At 54.7% G+C, this 21,298-nt stretch overlaps 1 protein-coding gene across 1 annotated transcript; it reads right to left on the reverse strand.

Annotated features, from left to right (window-relative positions):
- Positions 1–730: 730 nt before the first annotated feature.
- Positions 731–16,506, reverse strand: ATP13A1 (ATPase 13A1). Its single transcript, XM_082651231.1, has 26 exons — positions 16,096–16,506; positions 13,719–13,808; positions 13,433–13,623; positions 11,905–11,977; positions 11,560–11,715; positions 11,386–11,455; positions 11,201–11,307; positions 10,564–10,693; positions 10,384–10,439; positions 9,684–9,810; positions 9,458–9,595; positions 9,258–9,378; positions 8,748–8,905; positions 8,260–8,435; positions 8,076–8,186; positions 6,848–6,973; positions 5,879–5,987; positions 4,158–4,357; positions 3,981–4,077; positions 3,135–3,295; positions 2,950–3,064; positions 2,666–2,862; positions 1,677–1,819; positions 1,361–1,472; positions 1,132–1,275; positions 731–1,046 (listed from the first exon to the last, which is right to left on the reverse strand). Exons 1-26 carry the CDS (start codon positions 16,489–16,491, stop codon positions 936–938), a joined length of 3,615 nt encoding a protein of 1,204 aa, XP_082507357.1. The 5' UTR covers positions 16,492–16,506; the 3' UTR covers positions 731–935.
- Between the last annotated feature and the right edge of the window lie 4,792 nt (positions 16,507–21,298).

Here is a 21,298-nt window from a genome sequence, read left to right on the forward strand (position 1 = left end):
GTAGAGAGCTCCTCACTGAGCATCGGTGGGGAGGGGGAAGTCGTCCAGAAGCCCGGGCCTGGGTTCCCTGGCCTGAGGTCATCACATGCAGCTTGCCAAAGTTATAAAAATGCACCCACACCCCACACTCTGTAATTTCTGACAAGAAATAGTTTTTTCTAGTTTTTGGCTGTCAAGAAGGCAAGAAATCTCTGACTGTGGCTCTTAGCTTTCATGCCTATCTATTGCACAGTTCCTGAGCTGTAGTGAGCGAGCACCTTTTGAGAGGAAGGACAGTAACAGTATGAGAGCCAGGCTGCAGGTCAGACCCTGGCTATGACCTGTGTGGTGCAGAATCCCGAGTGTGACCCGAGTCAGTATTCGTAATGATTTGGATTGAACTTCCTCATATCTGACACCACGAGAGGAAGGCATGCTGGTATTTTGCATATTATTGAAACGGGAAGAATGGCATCGATCTCAAAACTCCCTTCAGTGCCTGAGGTGTCAAAACGTGAAGCTGCGAGACCACAGAAACATGGGGGCACTTGCAAAACTAGGAAATATGCAGAGCTCTCTGGGTTCCGAGCGTGGCCTGTCCCAGTGCTGAATGTGTTGCAGAGGGAGGTTAGAACCTCACACAGTCCATGAGGAGGGTGCCAGGACCTTCCTTGGGGACCACCCAGCCCCCAGCGACCCCTTCTGCGGTGCAGAGACAGAGGCAAGGCTTCTTCAAATCACTGATGCTGCTTTATTTACCAAAGACACTGGCCCAGGGCTGGTTCCGCCAGCCAGGCCTCAGACAGCCGTAGGGGGTGGGGTGGGGGTGTCCCAGCTCAGTCTTGGTGGGCAAGGCCAGGTCAGCCTCACCGTGGGGGCAGTGTTCCCTCCTGGGGCCCTCGCGGGGCTCCTGCCCAGCAGCAGCAGAGTGGGCAGTAGGTGCCAGCACTGCCATCTCAGGAAGGCACTTTCAACTTTGGGGTCCCCAGGAAGAACTGCAGGACGCGGTCGACCAGGAGTGCCAAGCAGAAGTCCAGGAGTAGGACCTGGGCGATGACCAGCTTGAACTGTGGGACAGGGAGTGCTGGTGAGTCAGGTGCCTGCAGACAGGTCCAGGCCAAGTCCTGGGACCGCGTCTACAGGGCCCCTCACCTCCACAGGGATGTCCACGAGTCCAAACTGGCTGTTGAACTCAGGTGAGGAACCAAGGAGCAGGCCCACGATGGCCAGGAGTGACACGGCTAGGCTCCACACCAGAGGCCGGTTCTCAGGCAGGCTCTCCATGAAGGGTGGGCCCTGTGGGGATAGGCAGATGGGCAGCTGTGTGTCGTGGCAGCCCAGAGGGTGGGCAGGGTGTGCTTGGGCAGGGGCTGGGCCTCACCTTGTAGTTAATGGCGAAGGTGGCCATCTGCATGGCCATGGCCATGATGTACACTGTGCTGTTGACTAGGCTTGGCTCAAATTCTTTGTACAGGTCCACAAATTGCTCCTGCCTTCAGGGACACATGGGGGTCAGGGCCCCTTCATGATTCCTGCTGCTCCCCGCAGAACCAGGACTCTGCCTGGTGGACTCTGCTGGCCTGGCCCTGGTCACCCCAGGCCAACGTCTGCATGTTTCTCCTGCCACCCCCCCAACCGGAGGGATGCTGCCTCCTCTGGGAGCACCCTGTCCACCCCCAGGCTGGGAGTGCACTCACTTCTCAGGGCTCCGGGCCTGGGCCTCGCTGTACAGGTAGACGAGACTCATGAAGTGCACGCAGAACTGGAGCATGACAGTGAGGATGGTGTACAAGTTGAAGATGTTGGGCAGGGGCCGCTCTCGGGAGAGGGTCTTGAGGGGCTGCAGGGGCAGAGTGGGGGTCAGGGCCCAGGCTCGCCCTGGGGTCACCCACCTACCCTGCTTCCTGGCAGGCCTGTGCAGAAAGCAGTCACCAAATTCTGCGGTTTACAGGTCAGCACTAGTCCCCAGAGCCCTGTTCACCCCCCATCCCCTCAGTCCAGATGCCACCCCCGCCTTGCTCAATGCCCAGCCATAGGGGTCTTAAGATCCACCCTGCCCCCGCTCTAGAATAAACTTAAAGCCCTCCCTGTTGCTCATGGGGCATGTATGATCAACCCAGACCACCTCCCACCCCCTCTGGCCACCAGGGCCTCTCGCATCAGCCCATGACCATCTGCGGCCTTTGTGCCTAGTTCCTCGCTGGTTCTCTTGTTCTTTATGCGTTGGCCTCAATGTCAGCATTACACAGACCTCCCTGACCGACCCTGAGGCCATTCCCCACAGCCTGTGTGACCTACTTGGTGTTTTTCTCAGCACTGCATACGGAGTGCTCTTGATAATCGTTTACCCATCTGTCTCAATGGTGTGGCCCACCTGAGACCCCAGCCTGTGGACAGTGCTGGGCCTGAGCAGCGGCACTCTGAAGAGCCTCAGTGGGCACCCGCCCTGCCCCGTGATCCCCATCTGTAACTTGGGGATGAGAGTTCCCATCCCAAGGGCTGCTGTGAGGATAAAACAGACATGTGGTGGCACCTTTAACAGCCTGCCCTGGCTGGCCCAAGCGTCACCAGCCATCAATCCGAGAAGCCTCCCGGCACCTCTGGGGCAAGAACCATGGCTTAGAGAAGCAGAGGGCACCCTTGGGCTGGGATGGGAGCCCCTGCTTTGCTCAGGGTCCTGGCCCACCTTGGAGCGGGAGATGAAGAGGAAACAGCCAGCCAGGAGCAGCCCCTGCAGTGTGGCCTGGAAGTCACTGAACTTGACACCCTCCAAGTATAGGACACTCTGGCTGTAGGCCAGGATGAGGGCATTGAGCGCCAAGATCTTGAACATCTGCAGTGTGGTCACCAGCGTGCAGCGGCCCTGCTTGATCACGTGGCAAACTGCGGGGGAAGGCAGGCGTGGGTGTGGGTGCCAGGCAGGATGGGCCTAGGGATGGGGTAGGAGAGGATCACGGCAGCAGGACTCACTGCACTGGATGGAAGAGAGTTTGGAGGTGAAGGGCGCAGCGATGCTGGCATCCCCCAGCTTCACGATGGGCATGCTCTCGTCCTCGAGGTCCCGAAGCACCTGACTCAGGCGGTCCTATGAGGTAGGTAGCAACGGGTGAGACCTGACAACAAGGGGGTGCTGGTGCCCCGCTTCTGAGACTTACCCGCTGGGAGGCCAGCTGCTCCTCAGAGGGTGGGAGCCCCGACCTCTGCTTGGCTGCCCTGGAGGTGGCCCTAACTCCACTGTTGCTCAGGACGGGGCTGTCCCGGGGCCGTCGCCGCCGCTCGATGATCCGCTCAGGGGCATTGGCCAGGAGGGCCACACCTGGTGGGAGTGTGTGTCAGAAGCCAGAGGGACAGAGCACGGAGTGTCTGTTCAACACAGCTAATCCCGGGGCCAAACCTCCCCATTTTACCTGACCACTCACCCCAAGAGCGCCTCAAGAGAGCATCTATCTTACTTTCTACAAACTACTTAAGGACAACAAAAAAACAATACCCAAATAAAGTATATAACGCTATGTAGGTCAAAACTAACTGATTTCCAAAGAAGTTTATTGCCAAGAATCATAACGAGGTAAATGATGTGTCATAAACATCGCGGTTGATAAACCAAATGAATATTTGAAAAGCACTGAAACTAGGTTAAATTGGTCTTTAGACATCAACTTGACATCTATGTTCTGTTGACACAGATCCGAGGCTATAAACTCTCCCTGGCCTCTGGCCTTGGCCCTTGGAGCCCATACAGTGCCCGGGGGCCTGAGAAAACCAAGTCATGTCTGCCCCATGGAGCTGCCCTGGACCCTCACCAGAGGTTCCTGGTGGTCTCCGCCACACTTTTCCTCAGACACTTGTATCTCTTCCTGGCCTTGGAGCCCTTCAGATCCCCAATCCCACCAGTCCCTGCCCCGTCCCTTCACTACTGCTTCCTCACAGAACTTGCTCAGTGGCGTGTCCCTGATGGTAAGCTGGTGTTGGCAGAACAGCCCCCAACCCCAGGGGCTCACCCACATCAGCGTGCTTCAGGGCACCCACGTCGTTGGTGCCATCCCCACACATGAGGGTCACGTAGCCCAGCTCCTTCAGGCTGGTGATGACAAACTCCTGTTTGGGGAGAGACGGACCAAGTGAGGGCTGCGTGCCCTCCCCAGGGCCCCGCCTGCCCTCCACCACCCTGTACCCACCTTCTGTTTGGGGGCCACTCGGGCGAACACTTGCACGTGTGGGATGAGGCGAAGCAGCAGCTGGGGGTCCTCGGCCTGCAGGTGGGCCAGGCCATCGCCCGTGAGGCACAGTGCGTGATCCAGGGCCAGTGCCTTCGGGGAGCCCTGGGCCAGGGGCAGCACGATGCTGCCGTTGATGGAATGCCACTCACACGGTCGACCTGCAGGGCCAGTGCCAGGGTCAGGGATGGGGCTCAGCTGCTCAGGTGGACCCTCTCACTTGGACCCCACGTATGCCGTCCTAGCCTCTCCTCTCTGGAGCACCTTCTTGGCCCCCACCCCAGGTCCATACCAACCTGTACCCCAGACACTAGGCACCCCACAGAGACTGTGCACAGAAACCTCCGATACAAAGGATCTGAAAACCCAGGGCCTAAGCTACTGGCCTGAGATCATGTGATGGGCCAGATTCAAACCCAGGCAGCCTGACCTCATACGCGCCCCCCCCTCCCCATAACCCTGGGGGCCTGCCTGAAACTCTGCTCTCCCAGGGCCAGGGCACCCCGAATCACTTCCTCAGGCCAGACACTGCTTGCTATCCACTTCCCCTTTCTAGCTGGTTGGTCTAGGTGTGGGTGCTGAGCACCGAGGACAGCTGAGGGCAGCCCACCAGCCTTCTCAGCACTGGACGGCTGGCCCTGAGCTGTCAGAGCTTGAAAGGAAAATAAGCTCCTCCTGGCTCCTGTTGCGGCTGTTCTGTTAGAGCAGCTTCACTTGCTCCTCAACAGTCTTGGCAGCCACCTCTGGGCCACCTGCCTACGATCCCCAGGCTCTGGAAGAGCCCAGTGCCTGGGACTGGGACAGAGACCTGGGCTCAACAGCACAGACGGAGAGAAGGGCTGGGAGGTTCTGGAAGCCCTCTTGGCCGGGCCATACCAGCACCCTCCTCTGGCCTGCAGCCCAGTGACATCACTGGTGCATGTTGCTCCCAAGCCAGGCCCTGCACCGGGTGCTGTCCTACGGCATCTGACAGACTCCACGCCACCAGCCAGAGGTGCTGGGGCTGGATTCGTCCCTTGATTTTTCTGATTCACAGGCACCACTTGCAACCAATTTGGTTACTCAGGAGAGGCCAGAGACCATGAGTTCTGGAACCAGGACATCTGAGTTCAAATCCTTAGTCACAGTGTTTCCCAATGATCCAGGTGGATGGATTCACTTCTCTGTCTCCTTGTCTACAGAGCAGGGGCCCCAACAGCTGACCTGGTTGGCTTCCTCCTATGTGGTGTGGGAATGGCAAGCCCTCCCATGTGGGGCAAAGAGTCTGACGAATACAAACCAAGCCCTCGGCCCCAGGTTCTGGCCACACCACACACGAGCACCAGCAGTCCCGGTGCTCGAGGGGAGCACTCGCCACGCACAGGCAGCCAGCCAGGCCCAAGGTGGGTGGGAGGCTATGAAACGTGGGCTGGTGTGACAACAACCAACCGCCTTAAGATTGGAAGGTGTTGCTGGCCCCAGAGCCGGTGACCGCCTGCACGCTGCCGCACAGGTCGGGTGGAGCTCCCCGGCCAGACAGCCCAAACGTGCGCACAGGGCAGGGCTGTGATCCGCAGGCCTGTGTCACGGGTACTGGATGACGCTGGGCGTGCTCACTCAGGCCTGGCACAGAGGTGAGCCACCGGGCGGGAGCTGTTCTTGGACTCAAGGTACCCCCAGCCCACGACCACATGGGGCCTCACCTTTCTCCGTGGGAGGCTGCAGGATCAGCGTGTGAGCCTTTTCAATGAAGTGCAGCTCCTGAGCCACGTGGCAGGCAGTGAGCGGGTTGTCACCTGTGATCATGACCACCTGGGGAGAGGGCGGAGGCTCAGTGGAGCAGGGCTCAGGGCATCAGAACTCCAGCCTGGAGACCTGGGGGCCAAGTCCCTTCTGAGGACAGCCATAGAGGAAGCGCTTGGCCCCCTAATGGGGACTGGGCTTCCAAGAGCCTCAACCTGCCTCAGCTAGTGGAGTTTTCTGCGAATGATACGTGTATGTGTGTCTTTCTGAGAACACCCATAGCCTTTATTGGCAACACAAACTAAGAGCCAGCCCTTGGTGTGGACCCTCTTGGCTTGGTAGATGCTCCAGGCAAGAGACTGGGGGTGGTATGACACAAGCTCTAGCCTTCTGGCTTAGAGCCTGGTGACGGCAAGATGGGCCTTGACTGCTGAGGCCAGGTGAGGACTAATCACGTCACTACCCTCTGACACTGCCAGGCTCGCCTCCCACACCCTAAACTGAGTCCTGAACTAGAATACACAAACCACCAAGACTGACAGAGAAAAGCCACTGGGACACACACAGCCTGTCTGGGTGTTGTCTCCACATCCTCCAACCCAGCCTCAGCTTTTTCCTAAGATGGGGCGGAGTGGGGGGAATAGCCCTCACCTCCCAGTGATGCTGGGGGCCTGAGAAAGTGATGTGAGAAAGATGGGCACAGACTGAGTCCCAGAGCACCCTCAGGCATGAGGGATAGCACGAGTGTCCAAGCCATGGTGGAGCTCAACCAAACGCCATGGAACCTTTGCTTCCAAGACCCAGATACCCACCGCTGAATGCCCCACTGAGGATGGAACTGTCCTCTACTGTCATGTCTCCCTCTCTGTAAGGAGTAGCCAAGACTGCCCACCCATGGGGCCTGGTGGGGAGGGGTCCAGTGGCTGTACCCGATGGGAGGCGTTCTGGATCTCGCGGATCACGGCCTTGGAGTCAGCCTTGAGTGGGCAGGAGACCACAATGAAGCCGACGAACTTCAGGTTGCACTCCAGGGCCTCCCGCTTGAGCTCCCGGGCCTGTGGATGGACACAGCAGTGCTCTCATGACTTGTCTCTCCCCCTCCCCCATTTCCCAAGCTCTGACAACACGCTGGGTGGGGAGAGGTCAGAGAAGGCCCCATCCTTGCAGGAGGGACACTGGAGGGTCAGAAGGTGAGAGGTGTGGGGAGGGTGAGAGGCGCCCTGGTGGTAGAGGGGCTCAGCAGTGGCTGGGTGGCCCTGGCCCCGCAATGGTGCCTCTACCCGCTACCATGGACAACAGCGTGACACAAAGTCCCTGTATTTCATCTTCTAGGACAGGAAAGTTGGGACTCTCCTTTGATAACCACCGAGCAAGAGCTCACGCTCTATCTCGTATCAGAAACTAAAAGATCTCTGCCTTCACGGAGCTTGCCTTCTACTGGAGAAGACATGTAATTAAGAAAGTCACAGAAATCAGAGCACTGAGTACCACAAGAGAGATGAAGCCAGGGGAATGGGGCAGAGAGGGTCGTGGGGTGGCACAGAGCCGGGTGGCTCTGAAAGGTCTGTAACTAGGCTCAGGAACGGGCCTTGAACGAGGCTCTGAACAGAGGTGTGACCTGGTGTACATTCTGGAAGGACCTCATGGCCACTGGGTGCAAGCAGATGAAAGCCACTTGGATGAGGGCCAAGGTGGAAGCTGGTAAAGGAGCAGCATTGGTACTGGAGGTGGGAGGAGAGCCTACAGCCAATGGGATGTGGTGGGTGACCGAGGGCTGGGGATACCTCAAGACCATGCAGTGACCAGGTGGTTGGGCAAGGCAGGGGTGGAGCTGGGCTGGAGATAGGGAACCCAAGGTGCCCCAGGGTGTTCCCCAAGGGGGTGTGAGAGAACCCGTGGATGTGAGGATAGGAGGTGAGACCTGGGTGTGCTCTCTAGGGAGCAGCCCTGGGTTCTGGGGTGGGATGGGGTCCGTGGGGAATGGGGCATGCAGGGGAGGAGAAGGAAGTGAGGACTGAGTGCCACCTGGGGCCTCCAAAGGTAGAGACCAGGCAGGAGGAAGATGAAATTGTGCCCATTTCACAGGGGAAATGGGTCACAGGGGACAGAAGGTGATGTGGACAAGGGGCCGGTAGGTGGGGGGGCTTGGGCCCTTACCTGCTGGTGAGTGAGGTGCCCCAGCTCCTTATACCCCAGCGCCAGGACACGGGCTCCTTCCCGGGAAATCTCCGTGTGGATGTGGTGGTAGTCAGGTGGGCACTGGGCGAACTGCAGGGAACGCAGGGGGATGTCACCAACCGCCCCGCACCCCCCTCCCCACCCTGGGCCAGGCCTGGCTCACCATGGAGTGCAGGGTTTCAGGGGCCCCCTTCACAGCCGCGATGTAGCAGAGATCGGTGGAGCCAAGCTTCTCGTAGGAGGCGAGCACGGACATTCGCTTTAGGGCACTGGCAAAATGAAAGCGCTGGTGAATTTTCAGCCCCTGAGTTTTAATACTTCGGGGGAATACTTTCTCATCTGGAAACAAATAAGTACGAGTCCTGAGGGCCTTCGCTCCAAAGAGGCAGCCAAGCCCCCACCTGCCCCCTCCGTGCCCTTCCTCCCTCCATCCCCTTCCTCCCCCCACCTCCAGACCCGGGGCCTGCAGGAACTCCTGGCTCTGGGAGGGGTCCGAGCTGGGAGATCTGGGTATGGAGGACCCTGCCCCAGGTCAGAAGTGAGCCTGTGCCCACGCACCTGCCTGAGTTGAACACACAGGTGCCTGAGAGGCACACCCCGCCTGCCCGGGGACGTAAGAGCTGCGGTATGGCCGAGGCTCCAGCCCCTCACCTTTGGTCAGTGTCCAGTCTACGGCCATCAGCATGGCTTTCTCAAGCGGGTCACCCACAAGGGTGCCGTCATCCAGCTGCATGAGGGAATGGCATGAGGCCAGAGCCCGGTGTGTTTCTATGGGGATGTTGGACACAGGGGTCACCTCCTTCCCATCTCTGCAAGGAGGAAGAATAGCTGGTTACCAGGGTGGAGGTGACTGGGTAGAGGGACCCCCTGGGAATTGCTGGTCACAGTGGGGGGCCACAGGGTATTGTCTTGGTCCCTGCGACACCTGCACGCGTCTCATGAATGCCCCCAGAGGTCACGTGGCTGCCTGGAGCCCAAGCTGAGCCCCCTGCCACTGTCACTCACACTGAAGAATGCTTGGGGGCCCCCTAGAATGGACCTCTGTGGTAGGGCCTGTGACAGGCCCTCACTTCGAAGGCTTGGGCTGGGCAGCTGTCTGTCCCTTGAGTTCCCAGAACGCCCCCGGCTCGGCGCCTCACGATCCAGACTCCCCACACTCACCGGAGCCCGGCCACACCGCGCACCACCAGGCTGTCGCTGGTCAAGGTCCCTGTCTTGTCAAAGCAGCACACCTCCACCTTGCCGGCGAAGGGGATCCGGAAGGGCTCCGTGCAGTACATGTCTGGGTGGTGGGAGCCAGTGTCAGGGGTGCTGCCGGGCCCCAGCCCACTCGGCACCTTGTCCCTGCCCCCGAGACTCACAGAGCTTGGCCAGAGCAATGAGGGAAGTGTTGACGGCCAGAGACAGCTCAATGGGCAGCTCGGGGGGCACGACAGAAGTGAGGATCAGCGTGCATTCCAGAAATAGCTTGTAGCGGTTCCGGCTGGGGTCCTTGGTACCTGCGAAGACAGGGCCTGACAGCCTGGGGGCCACGGGCGCGGGGTCCAGCAGATGGGGGAGGCGGAGGGGAGTGGTCACGGTGCTTACCTTCGATCCATACGTAGGCGGCTGCCGCAATGGCAAAGACCAGGAGGAAGAGGATGAAGATGAAGGTCTCCAGGTTGTTCGCTGTCACCCTCTTGACCCCAAAGAGGATCGTGCGCAGCAGCTTGCCCTAGAGGGACGGAGGGACAGAGATCTTCCCTGGGAGGGTGGCGGCCTTTCCTGCCTAAAAGCACCAGGGCCAGGTTCTCTCTGCTGCTGGGGAGTGCCTGCCTGGGCTGACTGAGCGCCACAGCTGACAACACAGCTGTTCCAGGAACTGCACAGCTATGTGGGTGGCTGCAACTCAGCCAACAGCTACAGAGTTACGGAGACCAGTGACTGAAGACTCGGGGTCAGGGAAGGAAGTGGCTGAGATTGGGGCGGAGGGATGAATTTTCTGGAAGATCTGACCATCGTCTCTACCAAGGAATCCTCACGCCACTTCAGTGAAAAGTTTATGGCCCAGACTGTGATTCCCAAGTGTGCGGGACCAAAATCAGTCTACTGTCTGTGAGGCAGAACCCCAGCCGGGGAAAGCAGGCCTAGTCTGGGGCTTGTCTCAGCACTCTGGCCCCCAGCCCAGTACCTGGTATCAGAGTGAGCCTATGGGGTGGATGTTCTGGGGTCTGAAAGAGTTGCCATCTCAGCTGTCCACCATACGCCCCAGGGACCACCCTCCTCAGAACTGGGCAAGGTGCCACACCTGGGATGTGTTGAATCCGGTCCTCAGGACGTAGGCCACACACCCACTGTCCACCGCTGGGGAGAAAAAGGACCAGCGTCATTCATGTCTGCTCATCCCGACTCTCTCAGAGCCAAGCAGACTTTGAGGGTTTGGGGGTGGCAGGGCTAGGACACCCCCAGACACCCCTGAGGCACCTACGCTTCAGGCCTGTGGTGGCTTTCTGGGGAGGGATGTGCTGCACCACCTTGGTGCCCCCGAAGATGACGTGGAGCCGGGAGTCGGCCTGGAGGTCCAGTACTCGGTTGGGGCTGAGGTCTTCGATGGGTTCCTGGGGACGACAGGAAAGTCAATGGCTAGTCCTACCTTGGCCTCCTTCTCCATCCCCAGGCTGGAGAGCCGGACCCTGGGGCTGGGAGGAACCTGCCTGACCCTCACAGGGCTCCCCATCCAAGCCGGTGCACCTCACAGGGGCGGGGGCTCCACCCTGTCTTTCCACCTTTGTGTGCAGCATAGACTCCCTGTAACCCTGTACAGGGAGTAACCCCGGATTCACAGCTTCCCGGTTTCTGTCATCCCACCTCAGCCTGAGATCCCAGGGTGCCTGACACCCCACCGATGCTCCTGGCCTCTCATCTCCTTCCCTTTCCTCATCACCACCTGGCTCCCCTTAGTCCAGGGCACTGACCTGCCAGGAAACCCAGGGTCTCCATCCAGATGCTATGCCTCCTCCAGTCTCCTGGCCCAGCCACCAGCCCTTCCCTGGCCTGTGTCCTCCTCAATGGATGGGACAGTGACGCGCCCGAGGACCCCCCTCCCTCCACTCCTGACCCAGCACCTTCATCTGGGGCACCGACTCCCCAGTGAGCATGGCCTCGTCCACGATGCAGCGGCCCCGCAACAGCAGCACGTCGCATGGCACCAGGTTCTCCTGTGGGGAGCGGCCTGCAGGGCAGGGGCAGGAGGGTTGGACAGAGCCTGAGGCCTGGGCTCCCACCGGGAAGGAGCAGAACTGGGCCTCACCGATTGAGACGATGTCCCCAGGAACAATCTCATTGCTGGCAACGGGCCTCCACTTTCGGCTCCGGTAGACCTGGGAGGGGGTGGGGTTCCGTCAGCTCTGGGGATGTGCCCATGCCTCGTCCACCCCAAGACCACAGGGACCCTCCTACCCACCCGTCACGCTACTGGCCATACCTGGATCATGTGGGGCTTGTTGCCCATCTTCCGGATCTCTGACATGTTCCGCATCTGCTGCTGCACCAGGGAGGCCTCGAAGGCCACCAGCATGGAGAGTGTGAAGACACTGTAGTACCAGTACTCGTCCAGACACCAGAGTCCCACGCAGAACACCTATGGGACACGGGCCTGTCTGTTCCTGGGAACGCAGGGAGAATGCCTCCGGAGGACTGGATGGCACACGAGGGCCGTTGTGCCCACAGGCTCTGACCACGAGGACAGGGAGAGGTTTTCACGTTTGGAGGCGGACTGTGAAAGCCCGAAGGAACAGGGTGGGGAGAAGAACCAGAGCTGCTGCTTTACCTGGAACACAAAGAAGGGCGCGGTGGCTCTCTCCTTGAACAGCTCTGAGAAGTCAGGCACCACCATCTCGGCCCTGAAAGAGACCAGATGCCACGCCCTGTTCCTGGTGGGAAGCCCCAGGGGCCCCACCCCTGAACACCTCCACTTCCGGGCATGGACGGGCTCCCTGGGCAACTAGGGGCAATGGTGAGCTTCCAGACATTGGGATGCTCAACTACGGCTCTCCTTGACCATGTGGCACTGAAGCAGGTGCGCTGACTGCCCCCAGCCCTCTGCTCTGCAGAGCCCAGATGAAGCTTCTGAATCAGCACTGGGCTCTTCAGGCAGCCGCCCCCCTGAGCGGGGCTGGTGCAAGACGAGAACCTATCATCTGGGTGGGTGACAAGGCAGGGGGAGAGGAATGGCTGACCGTGGGACGGGAGCCCTGAAGCTGCACAGAGGAGGCCCGGCAGCTAGGTGCTGTGGAGTCCCCTGGGGCCTGAAATACAGTGCCTGAGCCCCACCCCACTATGGAGAGGGGGCGCCTGAGCTGGGATGTTCCAAAGACTCCCTAAATAAAAGCCCTGGAATTTGAGAAGCAGGGCCAAAAAGTGTGCTCTACAGCACTCTGTGTGGTGGCCCTGTCTGGCCATGGGACCAGCCAGGTCCTTTATGGCTGTCCTTGTTTTGCCCTGCAGAACTGGAGTGATATCCAGGACATGGGATTTGAGAAAAAGAAACTGCACAGTGGCTGCATTGCAATAAAAACTGAGCCCCACCCTGGACTGTGTAGGGTACCTTTGCGTAAGCAAGGACGGTGTGAAAGTGGACATCCCAGGCTGCCACCATGGTTGACCTGGCTTGGGTAGGGGAGGATCAGTAAATGTTTCCTATAAACCTTCCTACTAGATCGCTGGTTGCAGTAACGTATTTGTAATTTTTTGAAAAGCAACTATGTCAAGAAATAATTTCCTAGAGATTCTGAGCGTTTTTGAGTCAAGAACAATTATCACCATGGCCAGGATGGGGGCTCTGAAGCCCAGCTCTGACCCCTCCCAGCTCCCGTCAACACTGGTGGTTTTGGTGAAGGTTAAAGGAGAAAGTGCTGACAGAGCATCTGCATTCCATCTGGTACAAACAAGAGCTATCCTGCTCACCACCATCTTTTTTTATCACCACTCATAAAGTACTGGGATATGTATAAGAAAAATGACAACAATATACATTTATAAAAAAAATTTAAAATAAAGAAGAGAACACAAGTTACAAACACAAGACAAGGATGAACAGTCCTGGGCCAGGCTCCAAGCTGTGGAGGGGTTCCTATCAGCAGGCAAGTCTGAGGGAGACTAGACTAGAACACGTTTCTCAGAGGGTGCCCGCCACGTCCACCTGGGACGTTTCGTTGAAAAGGTGGATTCCTCCAAACCACAGGGCATATACAAGTGGGGAAGGAGCCACTAGCTGGGATAGAGACCCGGGCTGGTAACCACAGGCAGAGGCCCAGTCCTGTCTCAGCAGGGGCGATGCTTGGGACGCTGGGACTCACCTGTTGCTCCCAAACTTCTTCTCGGCTGCACGGATCTCCGAGTCCTCCTGGAACCCTCTGTTGCTCTGGTAGAATGAGAACAGGTTTCCCACAGGAAAGGCCACAGGGAGGAAACGCTTCTTCTCCAGAGCATCGTAGGAATACTTGATCTTCTGGAATTCAAAGGACAGCACCTCCTGGCCATCTTCGCCCTGTGGGAGGTGTGTCTGTGGCAGAGGCCCCTGATCTGGGAATGTCAGGGCCTGGGGATCCCATCCAAACCCATGCTGGAGCAGGTGGTCCCTACCTCATCACGGTGCAGGGCTACGAGCTCAGTGGAGCCGTTGTTGGGAGTCGGCACCACCTTCACGAAGGTTGCTTTGCTGGGGTCGAACTCCTGTGAGAGGCAAAGTGCTGCCGCTGAGCCCTTCTCAAGCCCCAGCTCCGCGGCTTCCACTGGGGAGGTCACAGGTGCCGCAGCTCTGTGGACATGCTCTGGAACATGCCACTGGGCTGTGGGTGCTGACTGGCCACTCCCCCGTCTGTCACTGGGACAAGGGACAGCACTTCACTGGGCCTCTGGTCCCGCCCATATTATAAAGCCAGGGTCATGAACAGCGCTCAGCGCACAGAGCTCTGCTGACGAAGGTGAACTCAAACAGGAAGAATGCTGCCCGGCGTGAGGTACCCTCTCAGTCCACGTGAGCCAAGGCCTGTTACAGCCCACCTGCCCCGCTGCTCCCCCTCCGCCCCCCGTCCCCCTTACTATTCTCGCTGTGTCCTCGAGTGACAAGGGATGATGAGGCTCATCCTTGCCTCAGCTAAGGGCACGTGCTGTTTTCTCTGCCTGGAATGCGTGGTCACACAGCTGGCTTCAGGCCTGCGCTCAAATGTCACCTTCTCAGGATGCTGCCCCTGGATACTCCATCCAAAGATCCCTCACAAAATCCTTATCCTGGTTTTCTCTCTTTAGCATCGACTGCTGAGTTCTATCTCCCCCACTAACACCATGAAAACAATGTGTTTTGTCTGTTTTGTTCTTTCTGCAGCACCTAAGACACGGAGGCACTGAATGGAACTGCACTGGCACTCCCTGAATCCTGTGAGCTGCATCCATCCCACGTCTGCTCCACCAGAACCTGTGTTGCCATGTTTTTTGGGTTTTTTTTTGGGGGGGGGTGTTGGGGGACATGGCAGTGACCCTGAGAAACAAGGCCCTGCCTCTCCAGAAGTTCACAGGCCCCAAAGCAGGCAAAAATAACAACAAAAGACAAAACTATGAACTCAGGAAACGCTGTAGAAAAGTGCAAAGCACTACATGCGGCCAGCCACACGCCGGGTGCTTTGCAGAGTTCATCTGTTTCTTCTTACAACGGCACCCTGAGGTAGGTGTTACAGTTCTCACTTTACACAAGGGGAAGCTGAAACCCAGAGAGAAGCACCCCTGTCTGAGATCTCTGATGCAAACCCAGATCTGCCTGTCCTAACCCCACAGCTGCTTAGTTCTTCTTTCTTCTCCATCCCTGGAGAGAAAGTTAATAGTCACACTTTTCAGCTGCAGGCCAATAGGCAGCTGGAAGTTTGGGGGTGTTACCCCCCAACTTCCCTCCATTCTTTTGTCCCTCACTGGGGTCCTTCATTGTACTGACTTGAAGCCACCAACCCCAGAATTTTGAGAAGTTTGAGTCTCTCCCCTGGGATAAGAGAGATTTCACTTTCTCAAAAGAGAAAGAGAATTCAGTCCACACTTAGAGTCAAAGAGGGGTGAGGGAGGGTGGTGATGTGGTTTCTCTTTCTCTTTCTGCAGCCCTGGGTGCTGTTCCTTTTTTCTCTTCTTTTAACAAACCTGTGTGGGATCAGAGGGGAGGCTGACCTCAGTGCCCATGGCTCCATAACCTGCTGGTGTCATCTGAGGCCAGCCCAGAGGGCAGTGGCATAGTCACTGATATCAACTGCTAACCCAGGGCAGCTCTCATTCATCCAGATCTCACGACTAAGGACCACATGCACTACCTCGCTGTTGTATTCTGAGGGCATCATTACCATCACCTCATCATTACCTCTTTACCATCACCCTTGCAGACAGACATAAAGAGACTCCGAGCAGCTAAGTCACTTGCTCACAAACACCCACTGCTCCTCTTAAACACTGCAATTAACTGCATTTCAAGCTCATTTTGGTCGTCATGGGGTGGACATGGGTGGCTCTGAGCACTGGCCATCAGGACTGATGCTCAGTTCTCAAAGCAAGCTCCACAGACAGGGAAACCCATCCCACAGGTCTAACCTCACACTACGAACAACAAGGTAGGAGACAGACAACAAAGAAGGTAGGGCCGTTTCCAGGAGAAACAACCGAGTACTCGCTAGTATGGGAGCTAGTAAATGGTGACATATGCCGGTCCCTGCGCTAAGCTTTTTACAGTTATTACCTTATCGAATCTAAATGACGACACCAGAGGGGAATTCCAAAGAAGGGAAGTAACCTACGCCAGGGTTACACAGCCAAGTCAGAAGCGGGGCCAGAATTTAGCTAGCGCAAAAGGGTGGAGGGCGCCTCTAGGGACCCGGCTCCAGCAGATGCGGAGGCCCCGGCTGGGATGGGGACGGACATAAACTCAGTAACTGGGATCCGCGGTGAGGCCGGACCATGCCGAGGGTCGGTCTCGGGTGCGCACACTTACCGGGGTGCAGGTGAGCGCGCAGTGCGCGTGCACGGACCAATGCCCCGAGAGGACGGTGAGCGCGTGCGCGAGGCAGATGGTGGCGAGCACAAGCAGCGCGGCCTCGGGGATCTGCGTCCAGCTGCTGCCCCAGCCCCAGCAGCCGGCAGCCGCGGCACCCAGCCAGGCTGGGTAGAGCAGCCCCACGAACGGCAGCACCGTGAGGCGCCGCAGCAGCGCCAGCCGCCGGTACGGCCACACGGCCGCTACCAGCTCGTCGCCGCTCTCTATGAGCGCCGTCCCGGCGGCAAGGAGTGTGCGCGGCAGCGGCCTGGGCTTGGGCTGCCCGGCGGGCTGGGCCCCGCAAGGCCGAGCCCCGCAAGGAACCGCATTGCCCACCGCCGCCGCCGCCGCCATCTTTCCCAGCGCCGCTCTCGCTTCAGGGCAGAGGCTACGGCTCACTTCCGATGTTGTACTTCCGGTAAACCTTGGGCGCCGCCATGGCAGCCAGGAGTGAGAAAAGCCAGGGCAATGTAGGGGTCTGGGTCCGGAAGTGGCTACTCAGGGCACCGCCATGATAGGCTGTGGCCGGAAGGAGAGTCGGGGCGTCGCCATGACACAGAGGCCTTGAAAGGGCTAAGGCAGCCTGCTTGCTTTGCCACGCCGGACTGAGACCGGAAAAGAGGAGGCAAGGCGGGTTGGGCGCCACCATGACAACCTACATCGGAAGAGGCCAGGCCTCCTCGGAGACTGCACTGTCTGGGCCACGAGGGGCGGAGCCTGGACACTGCGGAGGTGGGGATAAATAAGCACCAGTGTTCAGGGGGTGGGATTTATCATGAGGGCGGGCCTTGTGCGCGTGCGGGTTGGGTGAAGGTGGGATGAGGTATCCCTACCTCCGGGCCTGGGTAGGGCTCGGGGCTGTTGGGCTTCGAGAGTCTAGACAGGACACAGCCACACCTGACAGGAGGCGTCATGTAATAGATAATAATTACACACCCACAAAGTTACTACTTTAACGTAAGAATATGAAAAATTGGTGTTTACTTATTGTTTATTATTTACTTTCCTGTTACATAAATGCCATTGTTTCAACAAAACCACAATAGGACTAATTAACAGTGGCAATTAGTATTTCAGTACTTAGTAGTACTACTAATAGAAAACACATCCAACAATATGTTTGAGAAAAATGTGTATGATGTGTTTATAATGTTTCTGTCCTCTGATACAGTAATATTTGAACTACTTTTTAAACTCTTTACTGGACCTTAAATTTGTAGGTTATATTGTTGCATATTCTTAAGATTCTTGAGGTATATACATGTAAGACTGCAAAAGGAGAACATAAATGCAACAGGACTTAGATAATATTCTATATTTAATAAAAATAACGTGGCATTTCTTTCTGTCCCATTTTACACAGTAGGATATTTTTACTTTGTTTTCTTTTCCAAAAATACTTCTTTGAATGGACTGCAACCTTTAGAACATCTTTCTCTTTTATGTGGTGATAAAACTAACACAAAGATGACATCACGTTGACTTGATTCCCTGCTCTTAGCGGGCCCACAATTACTCTGATTCTCTTTTTTCAAAAAAAATTTATTTATTTATTGACCGCATCCTGCGGCTTGAGGGATCTTAGTTCCCGGACCAGGAACTGAACTCAGGCATGGAGTCCTAACCACTGGACTGCCAGGGAACTCCCTACTCTGATTATTGGTGTCATTCCAATGTGAAGACATCAAGGTAAATAGCCTCCCAACTAAAGCCTTTCAGCATGGATTTTACTAACTAGCAACAACAAGCTTTTTGACTTGTAGGGATTCGTATCTAGCTCTCCAAAACAGGTTTGTTTTGTAGACCAACTATTTGTCAATCAGGTCTTTGCATCTATAAATTTATATGCTGCTATCGGTGTCCAAGATGTTTTCATTTTTGAACATTCCCGAAGCACATTCCAATGTTAACTTATCATCATAAGTTAAGGCTCCCTTGCTCAGGGAGAATGGTTTTAAAGCATAAAGTTGTGAAATCACAGTTGGATTCCAAATAGTTACATGTTTAGGAAGGAAACAGAATGTCCCATTTAATTTGCCCCTTCCTGGTGACATGTTGAATTCCAAAGCAGTCTTATTTCAAAAAATGAGTCATTGTTTTGCTGTATGAGTTTTTGTCACAACTGTCTCCATAGTGTTTTCTTTTCCAGAATATCATATAGTTGGAATCATGCAATATGTAGCCTTTTCAGGCTGACTTCTTCACTTAGTGCTGCATTTAAGGTTCCTCAATGTCTTTTCATGGCTTGATAGCTCATTTCTTCTTAGCACTGAATAATATTCCATTATCCAGAGGTACCGCAGTTTATCCATTTCCCTACTCAAGGACATCTTGGTTGCTTCCAAGTTTTGCCAATTATGAATAAAGTTGTGTACACGCCCATGTACAGGTTTTTAAAATGGCAACATGGTGACATACATTTCTTTTTTTCTTCCTTTCTTTCAAGTGTTCTAGCTTTATTGAGACATAATAGACATACAACATTGTGTAAGTTTAAGGTGTGCAACATGATTTAATACACATATATATTGCAAAATGATTACCACAATAAGTTAGTTAACACCTCCATCACCTCACATAGTTACCTGTGTGTGTGTGTATGTGGTGAGAACATTTAAGATCTACTCTCTTAGCAACTTTCAAGTATACAGTACAGTATTGTTAACTATAGTCACCATGCTGTATGTTACATCCCCAGAACATATTCATCTTGTATCTGGAAGTTTGTACCCTTTGGCCAACATCTCTCCATTTCCCCCACCCCTCAGTCCTGGCAACCACCATTCTACTCTCTATGAGTTCCATGTTTTTAGGTTCCACATATAAATCATGTGATCATGCAGTATTTGTCTTTCTCTGTCTGACTCTTTCACTTACCATAATACCCTCAAGGTCCATCCATGTTTTCTCAAATGGCAGGATTTCCTTCTTTTTTTATGGCTGAGTAATGTGTATGTATATATCACATTTTACTGATATATGTATTTGTAATATATATGTTTTATAAATATATACAGATATATTTATAATATGTATATATCTCACATTTTCTTTATCCATATATTGGTCAATGAACACTGGTTGTTTCCATGTCTTGCCTATTGTGAATAATGCTGCAATGCACATGGGAGTGCAGATATCTCTATGAGATACTGATTTCATTTCCTTAGAGATAGTGATTTCTTTTGCTTTGGATGTATACCCAGAAGTATGATTGCTGGATCATATGGTAGCTCTATTTTTAATTCTTTGAGGAAACTCCATGCTGTTTTCCATAGTGGCTGCACCAGTTTACATTCCCACCAATAGTGCACAATCTTCTCCACATCCTCACCAGCCTTTGATATCTCTTGTCTTTTTTTTTTTTTTTTTCCGGTACGCGGGCCTCTCACTGTTGTGGCCTCTCCCGTTGCGGAGCACAGGCTCCGGACGTGCAGGCTCAGCGGCCATGGCTCACGGGCCCAGCCGCTCCACGGCATGTGGGATCTTCCCGGACCGGGGCACGAACCCGCGTCCCCTATCGGCAGGCGGACGCTCAACCACTGCGCCAGCAGGGAAGCCCCTCTCTTGTCTTTTTGGTAATAGCCATTCTAGGGGTGAGGTTATAACTCATTATGGTTTTTTTATGCATTTTATGCATTTCGTTGATAATTAGATGTTGAACACCTTTTCATGTACCTGTTGGCCATTTATATGACTTTGCAAAAATGTCTATTCAGGTCTTCAGCTCATTTTTTTTTTAAGATGCTAGTTATTTTTTTAAAATTAATTAATTAATTTTTGGCTGCATTGGATCTTCGTTGCTGCTCACGGGCTTTCTCTAGTTGCAGCAAGCGGGGGCGACTCTTTGTTGCAGTGCACAGACTTCTCATTGCGGTGGCTTGTCTTGTTGCGGAACACGGGCTCTAGGCGCACAGGCTTCAGTAGTTGTGGCACGCAGGCTCAGTAGTTGTGGCTCACAGGCTCAGTAGTTGTGGCTCACGGGCTCTAGAGCACAGGCTCAGTAGTTGTGGCGCACGGGCTTAGTTGCTCCGCGTCATGTGGGATCTTCCCCAACCAGGGCTCAAACCCATGTGCCCTGCATTGGCAGGCAGATTCTTAACCACTGCGCCACCAGGGAAGTCCTATTTTTTTTTCTGTTGTTTTTCTAATCTCTATTTCATTTATTTCTCCTCTGATCTTTGTTATTTCCTTCCTTCTGCTGACTTTGCATTTAGTTTGTTCTTCTTTTTCTAATTCCTTGAGGTGAAAAGTTAGGTCATTTATTTGAGATTTTTAAAAAATGTAGGCACTTATAGCTATATTAGTGCCTGACATTAAGCTTTTGATTGTCAAGGCATCCATTTCAAAAGACATCCATCTTGAATAAACATCTTGGCAGCTGTATGGTACAACTACTAGCAAAATAATCAGATAAGGAATTAGGCCACCCCCTTCCCATGAAGGTCCCTCTTTCAGAAAGCCCTGGGTAACCTGGATAACTGACCATTTGAGTGATCCTGCTTCTCCCTTCCTATGCCCTAATTCCTGCTCTTAAGCTTTATTTATTTATTGGCTGCACTGTGTGGCATGTGGGATTTTAGTTCACCCGACCAGGGATCCAATCTGTGCCCCTTGCTGTGGAAGTGCAGAGTCTTAACCACTGGACAGCCAGGAAAGCCCCTCTTTTTTTTTTTTAACATCTTTATTGGAGTGTAATTGCTCTACAATGGTGTGTTAGTTTCTGCTGTATAATAAAGTGAATCAGCTATACATATACATATATCCCCATATCTCCTCCCCCTTGTGTCTCCCTCCCACCCTCCCTATCCCACCCCTCTAGGTGGACACAAAGCACAGAGCTGATCTCCCTGTGCTATGTGGCTGCTTCCCACTAGCTATCTATTTTACATTTGGTAGTGTGTATATGTCCATGCCACGCTCTCACTTCGTCCCAGTTTACCCTTCCCCCTCCTCGTGTCCTCAAGTCCATTCTCTATGTCTGCGTCTTTATTCTTTCCTGCCCCCAGCTTCTTCAGAACCATTTTTTTTTTTTAGAAGGAATGTCTCTCTTAAGCTTTATAGTAACCAATAACATGAACCTACAAAACTCTAGACACACCAGTTTTGGATCCTAATAAAGACAGAGTCCTAGGTCTTTTCTCTCTCTCTCTCTCTTTCT

This window comes from Grampus griseus, assembly GCF_964374135.1.
Source record: "Grampus griseus genome assembly, chromosome: 3".
NCBI classification, from domain to species: Eukaryota; Metazoa; Chordata; class Mammalia; order Artiodactyla; family Delphinidae; genus Grampus; species Grampus griseus.